General features: G+C 40.8%; 1 protein-coding gene across 2 annotated transcripts in view; it reads left to right on the top strand.

The window, feature by feature from the left end:
- Positions 1-15,668, top strand: part of CCDC6 (coiled-coil domain containing 6) — a 77,181-nt gene that overhangs the window by 34,798 nt on the left and 26,715 nt on the right. For both annotated transcript variants that reach the window (XM_050960803.1, XM_050960804.1), the window contains exon 3: positions 12,668-12,796. In XM_050960803.1, the coding sequence (XP_050816760.1) occupies positions 12,668-12,796 (129 nt within the window). The remainder of the gene's footprint in view (positions 1-12,667; positions 12,797-15,668) is intronic.

Raw genomic sequence — 15,668 nt, 5'->3', positions numbered from 1 at the left:
TCATGGCAGTTATCTGAATGAGTTTCTGGTACCTCCTCTCCACAAATCCCCCCTTTCCCAGTTGCTTTTCAGGGACCACTTTCATGAGGTGATTCTACAGCAAGATCTCCTAAGGGAAGCCACGGAGAAGTGAAGGGATTCTATTCCCCTTACTTCTTGATTCCCAAGAAGAATGGGAGGTGAAAGCCAGTTCTTGAGCTGAGACAGCTGAACGGGTTCGTTCAAAAAGTAAAATTCCACATGATATCAATAATTCCCTCATTAGAGGAAGACACATGATTTATGGCTCTCAGTATGAAAGATGCATATTTTAACAGATATCCACCCAGCCCACAGCAGTTTCCTTAGGTTCCTCTTTGATTATGAACATTACCATTTCAGAGTCTTTTCCTTTGGCCTAGCTGTAGCACCCAGGGTCTTACATGAAGGTTTTTTCAGTAGTGGCACCTTGGATGAGAAGACAGGGATTTAGTCTTCCTTTACCTCAGCAACTGGCTTCTGACGGGCAGTTCCTACAAAGAAGTCCAGTGGGCAGCCAGTGCCCTGCTCAGCCTTCTGCCTTCCATGGATGTCTGCATCATTCATGAAAAGTCCACATTGCTTTCCACAAGATTCCTAAATTTTATAAGTGTGATAGTGGGCTCAACTATAGCAAGAGTGTATCTACCTCTGAAGAGGCAGATACACTTTGTCTGTCCTGTCTCGGGGACTCTTTCTGCCCTGCCCACCCCCACTAACATGATACACTACTGCGGCGATCTGGAAGCCTACTTTCGCTGTCTCCGACTCAAAGAATGATTTCAGGGTAACACTGAACAGCCCACTGATACAGTTACCCTCCCACCAACAGCACAAGAAGAAAAACTCCACATCGACTTCCCCTGAGGGTCAAAACGACAGTCTGGACCTATACATAGAATGCCTCCGCCGACGTGCACAGGCAGAAATTGTGGAAAAACAACATTGCTTGCCTCATAACCTCAGTCGTGCAGAACGCAATACCATCCACAGCCTCAGAAACCACTCTGACATTATAATCAAAGAGGCTGATAAAGGAGGTGCTGTTGTCATCATGAACAGGTCTGACTACCAAAAGGAGGCTGCCAGACGACTCTCCAATGCCAAATTCTACAGGCCACTTCCCTCAGATCCCACTGAGAAATACACTAAGAAACTACACCATCTACTCAGGACACTCTCTACACTAACACCGGAACAAATCAACATACCCTTAGAGCTCCAACCAGGGTTGTTCTATCTACTACCCAAGATCCACAAACCTGGAAATCCTGGATGCCCCATCATCTTGGACGTTGGTACTCTCACTGAAGGACTGTCTGGATATGTGGACTCTACTCAGACCCTATGCCACCAGCACTCCCAGCTATCTCCATGACACCACTGATTTCCTGAGGAAACTACAATGCATTGGTAACCTTCCAGAAAACACCATCCTAGCCACCACGAATGTAGAGGCTCTCTACACGAACATCCCACACACAGATGGAATACAAGCTGTCAGGAACAGTATCCTTGATGATGCCACAGCACAACTGGTTGCTGAGCTCTGTGCCTTTATCCTCACACACAACTATTTCAAATTTGATGACAATATATATCTCCAGATCAGTGGCACCGCTATGGGCACCCACATGGCCGCACAATATGCCAACATTTTTATGGTTGACCTGGAACAACGCTTCCTCAGCTCTTGTCCACTCATGCCCCTTCTCTACCTATGCTACTTTGATGACATCTTCATCATCTGGACCCATGGGCAGGAGACTCTGGAAAAATTCCACCACGATTTCAACAGCTTTCACCCCTCCATCAACCTCAGCCTGGACCAATCTACACGAGAGATCCACTTCCTAGATCCCACGGTGCAAATAAGTGATGATCACATTAACACCACCCTATACCGAAAACCTACCGACCGCTATGCCTACCTTCATGCCTCCAGCTTCCATCCCGGGCACGCCACATGATCCGTTGTCTACAGCCAAGCACTGAGGTACAACCACATCTGCTCTAACCCATCAGACAGAGACCAAGACCAATACCTACAAAATCTCCACCAAGCATTCTCAAAACTACAATACCCGCACAAGGAAATAAGGATACAGATCAACAGAGCCAGACGTGTACCCAGAAGCCTCCTACTGCAAGACAAGAAAGAAACCAACAGGACTCCACTGGCCATCACATACAGTCCCCAGCTAAAACCCCTCCAATGCATCATCAGGGATCTGCAACCCATCCTGGACAATGATCCCACACTTTCACAGGCCTTGGGTGGCAGACCAGTCCTCACCCACAGACAACCTGAAGCATATTCTCACCAGTAACTGCACACCGCACCATAGGAACTCTAGCTCAGGAACCAATCCATGCAACAAACCTCAATGCCAACTCTGCCCACATATCTACACCAGCGATACCGTCACAGGACCTAACTAGATCAGCCACACCATCACCAGTTCATTCACCTGCACGTCCACCAATGTAATATATGCCAGCAGTGCCCCTCTGCTATGTACATCGGCCAAACTGGACAGTCTCTAAGGAAAAGGATAAATGGACACAAATCAGATATTAGGAATGGCAATATACAAAAACCTGTAGGAGAACACTTCAGCCTCCCTGGACACACAATAGCAGATCTTAAAGTGGCCATCCTGCAGCAAAAAAACTTCAGGACCAGACTTCAAAGAGAAACTGCTGAGCTTCCGTTCATCTGCAAATTTAACACCATCAGCTCAGGATTAAACACAGACTGTGAATGGCTTGCCAACTACAAAACCAGTTTCTCATCCCTTGGTTTTCACACCTCAGCTGCTGGAAGAGGGCCTCATCCTCCCTGATTGAGCTCACCTCGTTATCTCTAGCCTGCTTCTTGCTTGCTTATATATACCTGCCCCTGGAAATTTCCACTACATGCATCCGACAAAGTGGGTATTCACCCATGAAAGCTCATGCTCCAGAATGTCTGTTAGTCTATAAGGTGCCACAGGACTCTTTGCTGCTTTTTACCTCTAAAGAGATTTCAGGCCATGAGTGTTCTCATATATCAGGTCAGTATAGGACCCTGGTTGTCAGTCACAACTTGCTTTTTCCTTGGCCACATGGCTTCATGCACACATTGTGCTGTTTCCCAGACTTAATCTTTATAGCCTATGAGCCTGACATCTCGCTGTTTTGTTGCCCTTCTCTGATGGGTACACAGAAAGATGACAGTTCTGGCCAAAGTTTAACTCTCTCATTTGCTGTACAAAATAAGAGAAGATTGGTTTGGGGATCCCTTTCCTCACACTAGCTCCTGAAGCAAGCATGGTTCCTGACACCTCTCTTGGGTTGGGGTGTTCATATGGGTGATCATATGGCACAAGGCATCTGGACCCTATGCGAGTCCGCAATACATGTCAGTTCACTAGAACACCCTGCGGTTTGTTATGCCTTCAGCACCTCCCTCCCCCCATTTTTCTGATCCAGACATGTCCAAATAATGTAAGATCACATGACAATGATATTTTCTATGAACAAGCTCGGGGGGGAGGAGTCTCTCCCTCTTTGTGCATAGCGGCAGTCACCTCCTGGGACTGGTGCATCAGCCATTGCATAACTATCAGCAGTATGTATAGCAGGATTCCCTAGTTGACAAAACTCCCTAGCTGACTGCCCAAGCAGACCTTTTTTTGCCAATAATGAATGGGAGATCTAAAGTTTGGTTCTCAATGACATCTTGACCAAATGGGGAACAACAGCTTGGGACCTTTTCAACTTGTGGGAGAACAGGAAACTTTCTTGGTACTGCTCCAGAGCAGTCCTGGTTAAGGGCTTTATGGGAGGTTCCCTCTCAATGTTGTGGAATGGTTGCCTGTTATATGCCCATTGATGCCACAAGTTCTGCAGAAGATCCACCAAGAAAGAACTCGATTCATCCTGATTGCACCCAACTGGCAGAGACAGTTCATGTTTATGGATCTTCTGATGCTCTCGTTTCCCATGAACATCCTCACATTACTGGAGCTTCTAATACAGCACAAGCATGGGTTCAAGCACAGTCTGGGGCTCCTTCAACTCAAAGCCTGGTATTTGGGCATCAGAAGTAGAGTGTTCACATTCTGAAAGGGTACAATCCATCCTTAACCAAAGCAGAAAATACTACAAAAAGCAGTTAGCAAAATGGAAGTGTTTCTCCTCTTGGGCTCAACAGTGTGAGTTCTCTAGAATCAGCCAGGATCCCTGCTATCTTAGAGTATATACTTACCCTTTGGGTCTCACACTCAGTTTTCTGTGACTTCAGTTAGCACCAATCAGTGCTTTCTATCCTCCAGTGAATAATAGTACAATATTCAGTCATCCTGTCACCACTAGATTTCTGAACGGGATTCTCAGTCCTTTCCATCAATGGGGAAGTTTGAATCTAAGTAGTACCTCAGTTTTTGTTTTATCGTCACTCACCTTTGAACATCTGGCCACATGCTCTGTGACCCATCGGTCCATAATGGTGGCCTTTCTAGTAGTCATAATAGCTAGAAGAGTTAGTGAGCTTGGAGCACTCATGGCAGACCTACCATATACTGCCTTCTATAAAGAAAAAGTCCCTTTACAGACGCTCCCCGACTTACACAATCGTTCCATTCCAGAAAGCCTTGCATAACCCTAATTTTACATAAGTGAGAAATGTATATTTGTGCAAGCATAAAAAACAATTGCAACAAAATATTGCATTTACCTTAATCCTATTGTTATCCTGGCACACTGAAGGCTGCATTTTGGTGGTGGATGACAATGGGCTTAATTTGTAAATGAGGAAGGAGAGAAGGAGACAGGCTTTACATCATCAAGGTCGTCAGAGGGGGCTTTGGAGGTGGAAGGCTGTGGAGATGAGGCCTTTTTCTTCTTTTCATATATCTGTCTATAACAGGCCAACATTTCGTCCATGCCTCTGTTCACTTTCAAGAATTGTGATTATAAAGGAGCAGAGCATTTCACATGCTCTTTTATGCCTGCACTATCATTCAAAATACTTTTCACTATTGAGGTAGCCAAATCAAGTTCACGAGCAATTGACGACAAGCTTTCTCCTCCTTCATACTTTTTTCGCTATTTTCTTTTTCTGCTCTAAATCAATCTTCTTTCACTTACGAATGGGTCATGCACTCCTGCTATCCCTTGGTCACTTTCCAGGCATGATTTGAATGAAATAGTAGAGTGAAATAACAGAAATACAGTATCACTGAAATAACATGAGACTGAGAGGCTGTGAGAGCGCAAAGCCTTCCCTTGTAGGAGATGCTACTGCTGTATTCCTCTGCATACCGCGCTACAGTACTTTGCATTTTCATACGCTATGCAATATTTTCCACAACTCGGAAATTTTACTTATGCCTTATGGAACTTTTTGCATAAGGTTGAATTTGTGTAAGTCGGATCTTGCGTAACCTGAGGAGCGTCTGTACAAACCTATCTTAGATTTGTTCCTAAAGTAGTTTCCAAGTTTTGTATGAGTCAGAAAATCCCCTTAACAGTATTTTTCCAAAACCACATGCTTCAGATGAAGAGAGATGGTTGCATTCTCAAGTCATCCAAAGGGCTTTGGCTTTTTATCTATAAAGACTGAAGGATGTTAGACTCCTTAACTATATGTTTCCATAGCAGAGCAATCATGAGGGGTCAAGCTACATTGATGCAGAATGGATCTCAGGTTATATTGCCCTTTGTTACCAATTAGCTCATATTCCCACTCTGGAGAGAGAGAGAGGGCTCATTACACCAGTGGGCAAGTTACAGCAGCTACACTGATGAGAGACATAGCACTCCTAGTGATATGTAGCACAGTACTTAGAGCTTTTTGCATACCTTATTGAGTCATTACCCTCTGGTCTTGTCATCAACTGTGGATACAGCTCTGAGGACAGCAGTACTACAGTCAGCTATCACTTCTGTATCTGTGCACCCACCTCCTGTCTGATTATTGCTTATGTTGAATACACATAACGATAATCACTCAGAGGAAATGGAGGTTACTTAGCTGTAACTGGAGGTTCTTCAAGACATGTCGTCCTTATCTGTATGCCACTACCCATCCTCTATCCCTTCAGCTGTGAATTGTTTGAACTGCACTAAGAATGGGAAACTGGAGAGACCTTTTATGCCCTCAGTTTGGAGTACAAGGAGAGCTACACGCATGTATGGACCCATGGACATTGCTTACAAATCATTCCAGATGTAGGAGCATGATGCACATGTGTATCCCATGTGTGAAATGCAGATAGGGACTGCACATCTCGAAGAACCTCCAGTTTTACGGTAAGTAACTTCTGTCTTTATTTGAATTGTGCAACCATAATGTTGCATTGCCATAGCCCAAGATTTTCAAAAAAATAGGAACCTACAGTGTTCATAATTAGGTTCCTTGGTGTCTGATATGCAAAAGTGGTGGGCAGCAAGCAACTCTCACTGAAGCCAAAAAGCTATTTTCTGTATAAGAAAAATTAATACCAGTTATGTTCACAAACAATGAATTTTGTTTAGTTAATTTTGATAGGCATGTTTCCAGCTGTCATTGACTTCATTGCTCATTACACTTAAAAATAAGACATGTTATTTTAAGCTACACTGCACCATCTCTGGATTGAGAGCATCTTTAAGTTTCTCACTACATGAAGTGTAATAGGCTAGGCTTGTTGCAATCTCCAGAGCGAGGTAAGGGAACAAAGGTCGCGTGTAATTGTTCAGGGATACTGCACACATGTGGCTGAGAGGTATTGTCATGAGAAGATATAAAAATAGGGAACGGGCATCTTTCTTCTTCCATATGAGGTTTCTGTGCGTCAGACAGAATCCTTCCTGTCTCAGACAATGATCCTATTTTGGATGGGACTTCCATTGGAGGCTGTCAGACGTCCGATTAAGTCCATAAAAAGAGTGTCTCCTTTCTCTGTTTGGGAATAAACACCTGAATTTGGGTGCCCATCCTAATCTGAAATGATAGGAGTGTTAAAACTCAAAAACGTTCTCTCTGATTGCAACATTGAGCTGACCTGGAGCGAAACTTTCTCAAATTAAAGCTAATGTGTTCCCAAGCAGTTTTGGTTAATTGAGAAATTTAAGATAAACTGATGTACACGAAAGAATTTTAGACGTCACAGGGAGGCCTTGTGATATAGTCTGCTAACCCAGGTAAAATTCTTGGCCTTTTATTTTTTTCAAGCTATCACCATTCTGCTGCCAAGAAAAAATTGCTGCCACATTATGCAATTGCCGAATAGTTGGCAGAGTAATTTTTTTTTCATGTTACCTGAACTGTTGCATTGCTTAATCTTTGTTTTTCACGTTGGAAGGGACTTACACACTGCATTGAGTGGCATCTGGAAAGAGCTCCAATGTTTCTACTACATTTTAAATGTGACAGCTGACTACCAAAGCACAAACTACAGCTCTCTCATTAGTAGTTTCGTAAGAATTTCCCAGTTCAGCATTCTGTTTTTCATTGCAGTTGTAAAACACAATAAAATTGCATTAGTTTTTCAACTGTTATAAAATTGATTTTGAAACATTTTTATTACTTGCTGGCTTGATTGTAAGTATATACACACTTGCACTTACAATAAGAGAAGCAGATAACTTACCCAGGATGCCTATCCTCCTTAGACTGTGCTTTCTGCTGTAGTATGGCATAGCATGGTTTGCTAATGTATGTTTTTAAATGATTGATATTAGCCTTTAGTAAAACTTGTATGCTTATTTATTGGGCTTGCAGAAGCGCTGTTTTCAATTAGCTTTATGCAGCACAGCGTTTGGTTCTGCTGGCGAAATGCTGCATATGCACAATGAGATAAAATACCACCTCATCAGACATCTTGGGATGAGGCACCGTATATACTCGTTCATAAGCTGAATTTTTTTAGTAAAAAAGGGAAACATCAGAGGTCGGCAGCTTATGAACGGGTATAGAGAGGGAGAGGTGGGACACAGCCCCTCCCCCCAACAGAGGGAGCAAGGAGAGGCAGCACAACCAGCAGAGCCTGAAGGGAAGAGGCGTGGCCAGAGTCTCTCCACTTCTGGCCACACTACTCTCCCCCCCCAGTCTCCGAAGCAGCTATAGCTCTGGGGCTGGCAGATTGCGGCTGCCCGGAGTGTGTGGGGGTCCTGGGGTAGGGATGGGGTCATGTGGGGGGTGGTCACAGGGATTATTCCCCTGACCCCCAGCGTCTTCCACCCCTCTCCCTCTTCTCCGCCTCAAAAAATAGTCCCCACTAATTGCTGTCCCGGCCCGTCAGGGTAAGCAGCTGACGCACCGAGACACGTTGTTTACTTCAGTTTACTTCTGTGCCTGCAGACGCTCGAGGCAGATGCTCGGCCTGCCAATGGCTTATCCTGATGGCCCAGGAGCCAAAGTTTGCCGACCCTTGAATTATAGGGTCAGCTTATGAATGGGTCATAAAAATTTTCCATTTTTACTTATCCGTCTTGGGGGGTTGGCTTATAAACGAACTGGTTTGTGATGGAGTATATACGATACATCCTTCATTATCTGAAAAAAAGCTTTTAGTGACACAGCCAGCTCACTAATAACTATTTTTACAGCCCTTGTTTTTAATTAAATGTCTTGTATTTATGACTTTTATTTGATTGGATTCTGCTGACAAGCCAAGTCTTTGAAAAGTTTGGAAACATAGGGTTCAGGGACTCTGTTAAAATTAACTACTCAATTGAGAATAATGGTAACTTTTTTTTTTTTTTGCATAACTCCATTAGATGTGCTTGGTATAGAATTTTTTATTGCAAGTTTTTCCTTGCATGCACTTGTCACACCTTTTGAGATTTCATGGAATATATTTTGAAAATTAAGCTTGCATGTAACAGGCTGCCCAAAGGGATAATTGAGGGTTTTTTTAAACTTACAAACTCATTTATCCTTTTGACTCTCTACATTTAAAAATTAATGAGATTCTGCTTTGTCAGTATCCTTTACGAGTATTGTACTATTTGCAATTTGTTCTAAGTTTGGTGCATCTCTCACATTATGACTTGTGGATAATGTTAAAGGGGACACCATCAAGTGAATAGGCATAATTTGTGTATTCGGGTAAACTAAGTGGGCAGTAAAAATAGATTTGATATCTGACTCTTCTTCTTGACAGTCCTTTTGAAAATAATATATCTTGTAAAAACAAGCTGCTGACCCCATTCAAATGTCATGTTAACTCCAAGATGCAAATGAAATGATTTATTGCAAATGGAATGGGTATCATTTACCTGATGGCTTCTGGGAACAAAGCCTGTGTAGCTTCTCAGTTTCAGAAATATCTTTTTAAAATCCAAATTGATTATATCTGTAGTTGAAGACACTAGACAGACTACAAAAATCTAGATTTTATTCAGTTTATTTGGAACTGCATCAGTAGGAAATAAGACTAATTTTTTTCCACAGGAGTCAAATGTATCACAGTAAAGGGTAAAAATTAGTTTTATTCACTTAATTTTGCCCTGAATCGTCAGCCAAGTGTAATACACAAACCAAAGGCGTTGCCAGTCGACTACTTTTTATTTACACATATACCAATTTTGTATTTGCTACTGTCTTTTGGGAGCATTTCTGATGCTTTCTGTCACTGCACAGCTTTCTTTTAAGCAGTCTGGCCATATAAATTGCTTGCAGTCTTAAATTTATCCCAAGTCTGCCCATCTTTTTACCTTGTGGCCTTTTTAAAATGCCCATTTCATACGCCACTTAATATTTTCATCTTTAAGACAACGTTATGTAGCTGACATTTCCAGTTACCAAGTGCATATTTTTTACCCTTCTCTTCAAATCACGGCTGTCTATGTATTTATAAGCAACTGTCACTGATACCTAAGCGCTGCACATATAGTTAAAAGCACAATGTCTGTCTGAAAAATACTCCACCCTCCCTTAATGTACTGTTTACTTAAGTGGATGTTTTCTTTGTCACTGAGAGATTTAGCCATGCCAACCTGCATCTGTTATTGGGGGAAAGCGAGATTGAAATGTCAGCATTATTAACTGCTGATCAAAGCAAGTAAGAAAGGAGAGGGATGATCAGCACGATCTGAGGGTGACATCTCACTTTGTCATGAGAGTTTGGTGTCTGGGAGAGTACCACCACTAGTTTTCTGCCATACTTTGTCTTGTGGAATCAAAAGAACAAAGAGGAGAAGAGCCCCAGGAAGTTGTTTTGGAGCCCACCAAAGGGGTCAGAATCTTGCAGAACCCAGCATGGCAGGTTCTTATCATTTTTTCTCACATGGGCAGTGCTTTCTCTGTGCTCCTCAGGTACTCAGCTTTCTGATGTGCTTCATACATTTGAATCAAGTAGAAAAGAAAGCATTGCTGTGGCTGGAGCACTCTTGGCTTTGCCGAAAATCAGATGGAGCCACTGGAGTTCTGATCAGCACAACCTTGTGCTTTGGCTGCAGTGTGCTCGCACTGCTAAGATCAGATTTAGTGGCTCCTACAATAGGTACAGCAGAAGAGAGTGAGCCTCATCATTTCCTCTGATGCAGATTACACACCCAAGCATTAGCAACCATGACGTGATGAGCCAGATTATGCAGCTGCAGCTAAACTTGATTAAATAATAAATGTTTCTGGTTCATGTTATTTATTAAGTTAGTTTTTGAATAACCTTTATGGTTTTATTTGTCTGATTCGCTGCTGATGTTAACAGTCCATAATCACACACTTGACATTAAGCAGCAGTATAGTGTAGACTCACTTTATATCAACAGAAGGATTTTCTGTTGGTGTAGGAACATCACCTCCTCAAATGAAGTTAGCTATATTCATGGAAGCCCTCTTCCATTGACTTAACCAATGGTACAGATGCAGGCTTGTCAGCAGTGCTACATTGGTCAAGGATGTGGGTTTATTTTCTCATCCTGAATAAAGTAATTATGCCAATATAACATTTCATTGTAGACCTGGCCTAAGACTTCGGTCATGTACCTCTTCGTACAGTTATTAATTCACTAACTAAAAGTTAACCTGATTATCAGCAGCTGGCTTTGGTATTAATTTTCGTGAGAGAATGGGTCCATTTAAAAAAAATAGAGCAAATTTTAAATTGATGAAAGTGAAAAACTTGCATTATCTTGAGCGAGGCACTGCTGTGCAAGGTTTATGTGCATGTCTGTTATTGCTTGGGTCCCTCATGTTAGTCTTAATTCTCTCTTCTGAAAATTCTAGTCCTACCATATTTTGGGGAGTGGTGTAGGGTGGGTATTTAAGGTGATCATGAAGATGTGACCATCAGAGGCAGGATTTAAAATTTGGTCTACGAAGGTATAAGACTGGGGAATAGTATACTTTTGATATTGAAATTACAAATTGGTTTTTTTTCTTAGAAAGTTACCTCTGATTTAACAATGTTATGCTACATAACAGCATTTCTCAATTTTCATACAACTTGTAATATTTGAATTGCATGCATTTTAAGAGAGCTCTGGTGGTGAATGAGGAAGAAAATTGTATTAAATGTTTGTGCTGCTTCTTCAAGCCATGTATGTAGGTGCGATGTCAATAGAACTTTTAGTAGTGAAACAAGCAAACTATTGGTAAAGGTTTGAGTACCTCAGGGATCAGCATTGAGCCTTTTCTTGTTTATCCTCATCTGTATACCCTCACAAGGAACATAGTGAAAGAGGCATCTTGGTGCATGATGTTTGCAGATGATATTGTTCTATTCAGTGAGGAGAAAGATGCTCTAGAAAAGGATCTGGAAAATGGGGAGATGTGTTGGACAGACATGGCCTCAAAATAAGTATAGGAAAAAGAGTAGGCGGTATGTAATTTTAATAATGTGACCAATGAAGACTTATCCTTGAAATTAGATGGGCAGACAGTATCGAAAAGGCAAAGTTTCAAGTATCTGCTTTCCAGAATCTGGGGAAATGTAGGACGAAATTAGAGCTAGGATAATAAATGCGTGGCTCAAATGGAAAGAGAGAAGTCGTATGGTATGTGACAAGAAGATATCAGTAAAATTGAGAGAGTTTATAAAAGAATAGTCCATCCAGCTTTAGTATATGATGCTTAATGTGGGCAACAAAGAGACATAACTGATCTGTTCCAGACAAATGTGAATGTTGAGGTGGATGAATGAGATAAGCAAGAAAGACCTCAGAAGGAATGTGTGTGTTAGACATGTTCAAAGTACCAGTAACATCCATAAACAAAAAAATGGAGTGCAGGGCCAAATGGTTTGGTCATGTCAGGTACCGTCCTGACAACTGTGTGGGTAAGAGTTCAAGAGATGAAGATTGAAGGAAAAAGAGGCTGACTCAAGAAGTTGTGGGATGTCATAAAGAAAGATGTGGTGAGGTAGAGGACATGGCACTGAACAGAGCACTTTAAATGGAGAGAACTCCAAGAACTGACTCCATTTGATGAGATTAATGCAAGAGAGAAGATTTTTGTCTTTGCTAAATATTTTTAAATTTAACATAATTTAAAATGTTGATCTTAATAAGTGTGCTGTATATTTTCAGATCTTCTAATAGTTGAATACAGCCAGTAGAGGAGACTTTAATATCCAGAAAGAAAAAATGTGGTGTTACTTATAGTCCTGTGTAATCTGCTTTGTAGTCTTTTATAATTATGCATTGAAATATTTTCATTTGTATCTTGAATTTTTAGCTACAGCATGAGAAGGCTGAACTGGAGCAGCATTTAGAGCAGGAACAGGAGTTTCAAGTGAACAAGCTGATGAAGAAAATTAAAAAACTGGAAAACGATACCATTTCTAAGCAGCTCACTTTAGAGCAGGTAAACATCTATTTCCCATTCTTTGAAATAAAGTGTTTATCCTTGAGAACAACTTCTGTTCAGATTTGTTTTCCGGGGGGGAAAAGTAATTTAAAAATACACAAATGTTTTAGGCTCCAAATTTGACCCATTTCTTAATCTATAATTTAGCTGGATGTCATTGTTCAGTTTTTTACTGTTTTGAGATAGGGGGAAAATGTTATCAGGAATATTCAAAGGAAATATATGGTAGGTTTATTTTGTGATGGTTATAGTAAATTATTTAATGTTATGCTTCAGACTGCCTGTTTGTATAATAGTGTTTCACAGGGCTGTTACAAGGCCTTTTGTACATTGAGAAATACTGGTGTTGCCACCATCATTATAACATATTAGCTCACCTGTACACATTTGTATCCACATACAAGTCCTTGAAACGGTACACAGGTGTTTACAATGAAGCAAGGAAGAGCACAAAATGATAAAATGACAATTGAATAAAACATAGCTTAGTCCCACATGATTTAACCTTAAAAACAGATGTATGTTTGTTCAGCAGCCACATTTCAAACACCACATCTCTCCTCTCAGTATATGTTCTTATACTGGAGAAGTTTGCTCGTCAGTCTGTCCACTACCTCAGCAGTATTTCCTGCACACAATGCAACTGAAAGACCACGTAGAAAAAAAATATTTTTTTGAAAGTTACCCCCCATATTTCCACATCCATTTACCTCAACATAATGCTCCAGCATCCACTTTATGACCCTGCTTATTTCCCATCCTGTAGAAGTGATACACACCTGAGGGGCCACACTGAAATACTTTGGAATGGAGGAGTGTCTTCCCTCCAGACCTGGATGGTCCTATCTCTGTATCCTAGAGGGAAACGTTAGAAAAAGTAACTTAAAGAACAGAAAAACAGCAATAACAATTTAAATATAGACTATATAAATGACAATAAAATCATCTTCTTTCTGCCAGCACTCACACCTAAAGGTGCTAATACTGTGTCTAGCACTTAGCCTCTGGGCTCATAAGCAGGCTGGTAATGCGGCTGGTATGAGCTGCTGCTCTTCACCATGTATTAGACACCATCTCTTACAGTGCATATGCTATCCCCACCTGACACATGATGGCCCACCCCTGCTCTGTGGATAGGGAAAATGGGGTCTCTGCTTCACACAGGGAGTAGTGCAGTATAGCAGGAGAAAACTCCTGCTTCATCCTGGCTTTGTGCAAGGATTCAGGGAAGTAGTCAGACTGAAAAGTTGTACACTCCCAAAGTGGCTTGGAAAGACTCTACATGAGGACTCTCAGAGCAACGGCAGGCATATCATTATCCTCATGCATGATACTAAGTTACGAAACTGGCAAAGTGGGAGAAATTATACCCAAAATACAAAACGTAAATAGACTGTAAATAGAGAATTATCACTTCGATTTTTAGTAATCCAATTTATGGGATTTTGTTATATACGATTGAAAAGATTTCAAATGAGTTCGGAGTTGTCTCTGTAATGTTGGGATGGAGTGATTTTTAAATCATTTGATTTTTTTGTAATTTATTTAAATTGAGGCTCTGTAAAACTAACTGGAAAATGTGTGCTGTCGCAATTTTAGATGAAAACTTTAATGAATTAAATTATAAACTTTTTTTAAAAATACTTTTATGGATAGGGTATCTTTTGAATTTTACAACACTGCTAGAGGCAAAAATCAAAATACGGCAAATGGAAGTCCTGATCTTGCAAAACCTTAAGCAGGTGTACTTGATTCACATTTACTGTACTTCAGTGGGACTACTCTGTTTAAAATTAAACATGGACCATTGCATCATTAGAGAGCTAAAACTGTTCTTGTGGCATAAAGCTGTCACTTCAAAACCAAAAGCTTCACACTGAAAAGTTATTTCTACTTTCAGTATATTAATAAAATTACTGTGAACTTTTTATAAAAGATAGGCCAGATTTTTCCAATCCATATTTAGGCACCTAATTGTGGGATTTTCAAAAGCACCTAGTGACTTATGAGCACACATCCCATGGACTTCAGATGGCAAACCCTGATGAAGCCTAGCCTGGCCAGAGGATTTCAGCTTTCTTGATTTATGGAAATTGAGCATATTGGAAGGAAATGTTGGTTGCAAATACAAGGCCCTAGACTTGGCTTTTTCAGCATAGAAGAGCATTTCAAATGCGAGACTAGTAAAATTCTAGGTTTTACATAGATGGGTTTTTTTCTACTGGTAACTGGGAAACTAATGAAAGTATCCCACATCCATTTTAGAAACAGAACATTATAAAATGGGATGAAAGTAAAGAATTCTCATATTAAAAAATCAAATTTAAATAAAAAATATTTTTTAATTTAAACGTTGATTTTAATTATTTTAACCATGATTTTATCCCCTTTAGTTTATTTTGCACTTTGAACATGTCAATACTATATATGCTGAACATTCTGTTTTTCTGCCTGGTGCTTAAATGTGGATTTATTGAAGGATCTGAGAAATAGAAAATTAGACGGATGTAGTACCTGACAAAATCACGACAATCAAAATCTGGAAACAAACGTTAAACTGAAATAACTGTCTTAGCCACAAGGTGGTGGTGGTGGCCACTTAGAACTAAAGTGCAGGCAAACTGAACTGAAATATTATGCTGTTTTACAACCTTTGAAATATCAATGCAAATAGTTGTCTGTAAATTTCTTGTGTGTTGGAGCTGTGTTGGTCCCAGGAACATTGGAGAGACAAGGTGGGTGAGGTAATGTGTAGTATTGGGCTAACTTTTGTTGCTGAGAGAGACAAGCTTTGAAGCTTACACAGAACTCTTCCTCAGGTCCTGAAACAGAACTTTTGTAAACCTAAAAGCTAGTCTCTCATGCCAAC

This window comes from Gopherus flavomarginatus, chromosome 6 (genome assembly GCF_025201925.1).
Source record: "Gopherus flavomarginatus isolate rGopFla2 chromosome 6, rGopFla2.mat.asm, whole genome shotgun sequence".
Lineage (NCBI taxonomy): Eukaryota > Metazoa > Chordata > Testudines > Testudinidae > Gopherus > Gopherus flavomarginatus.
Note: the sequence above shows the minus strand (reverse complement) of the source record. Positions and strands in the feature narration are given on the sequence as shown.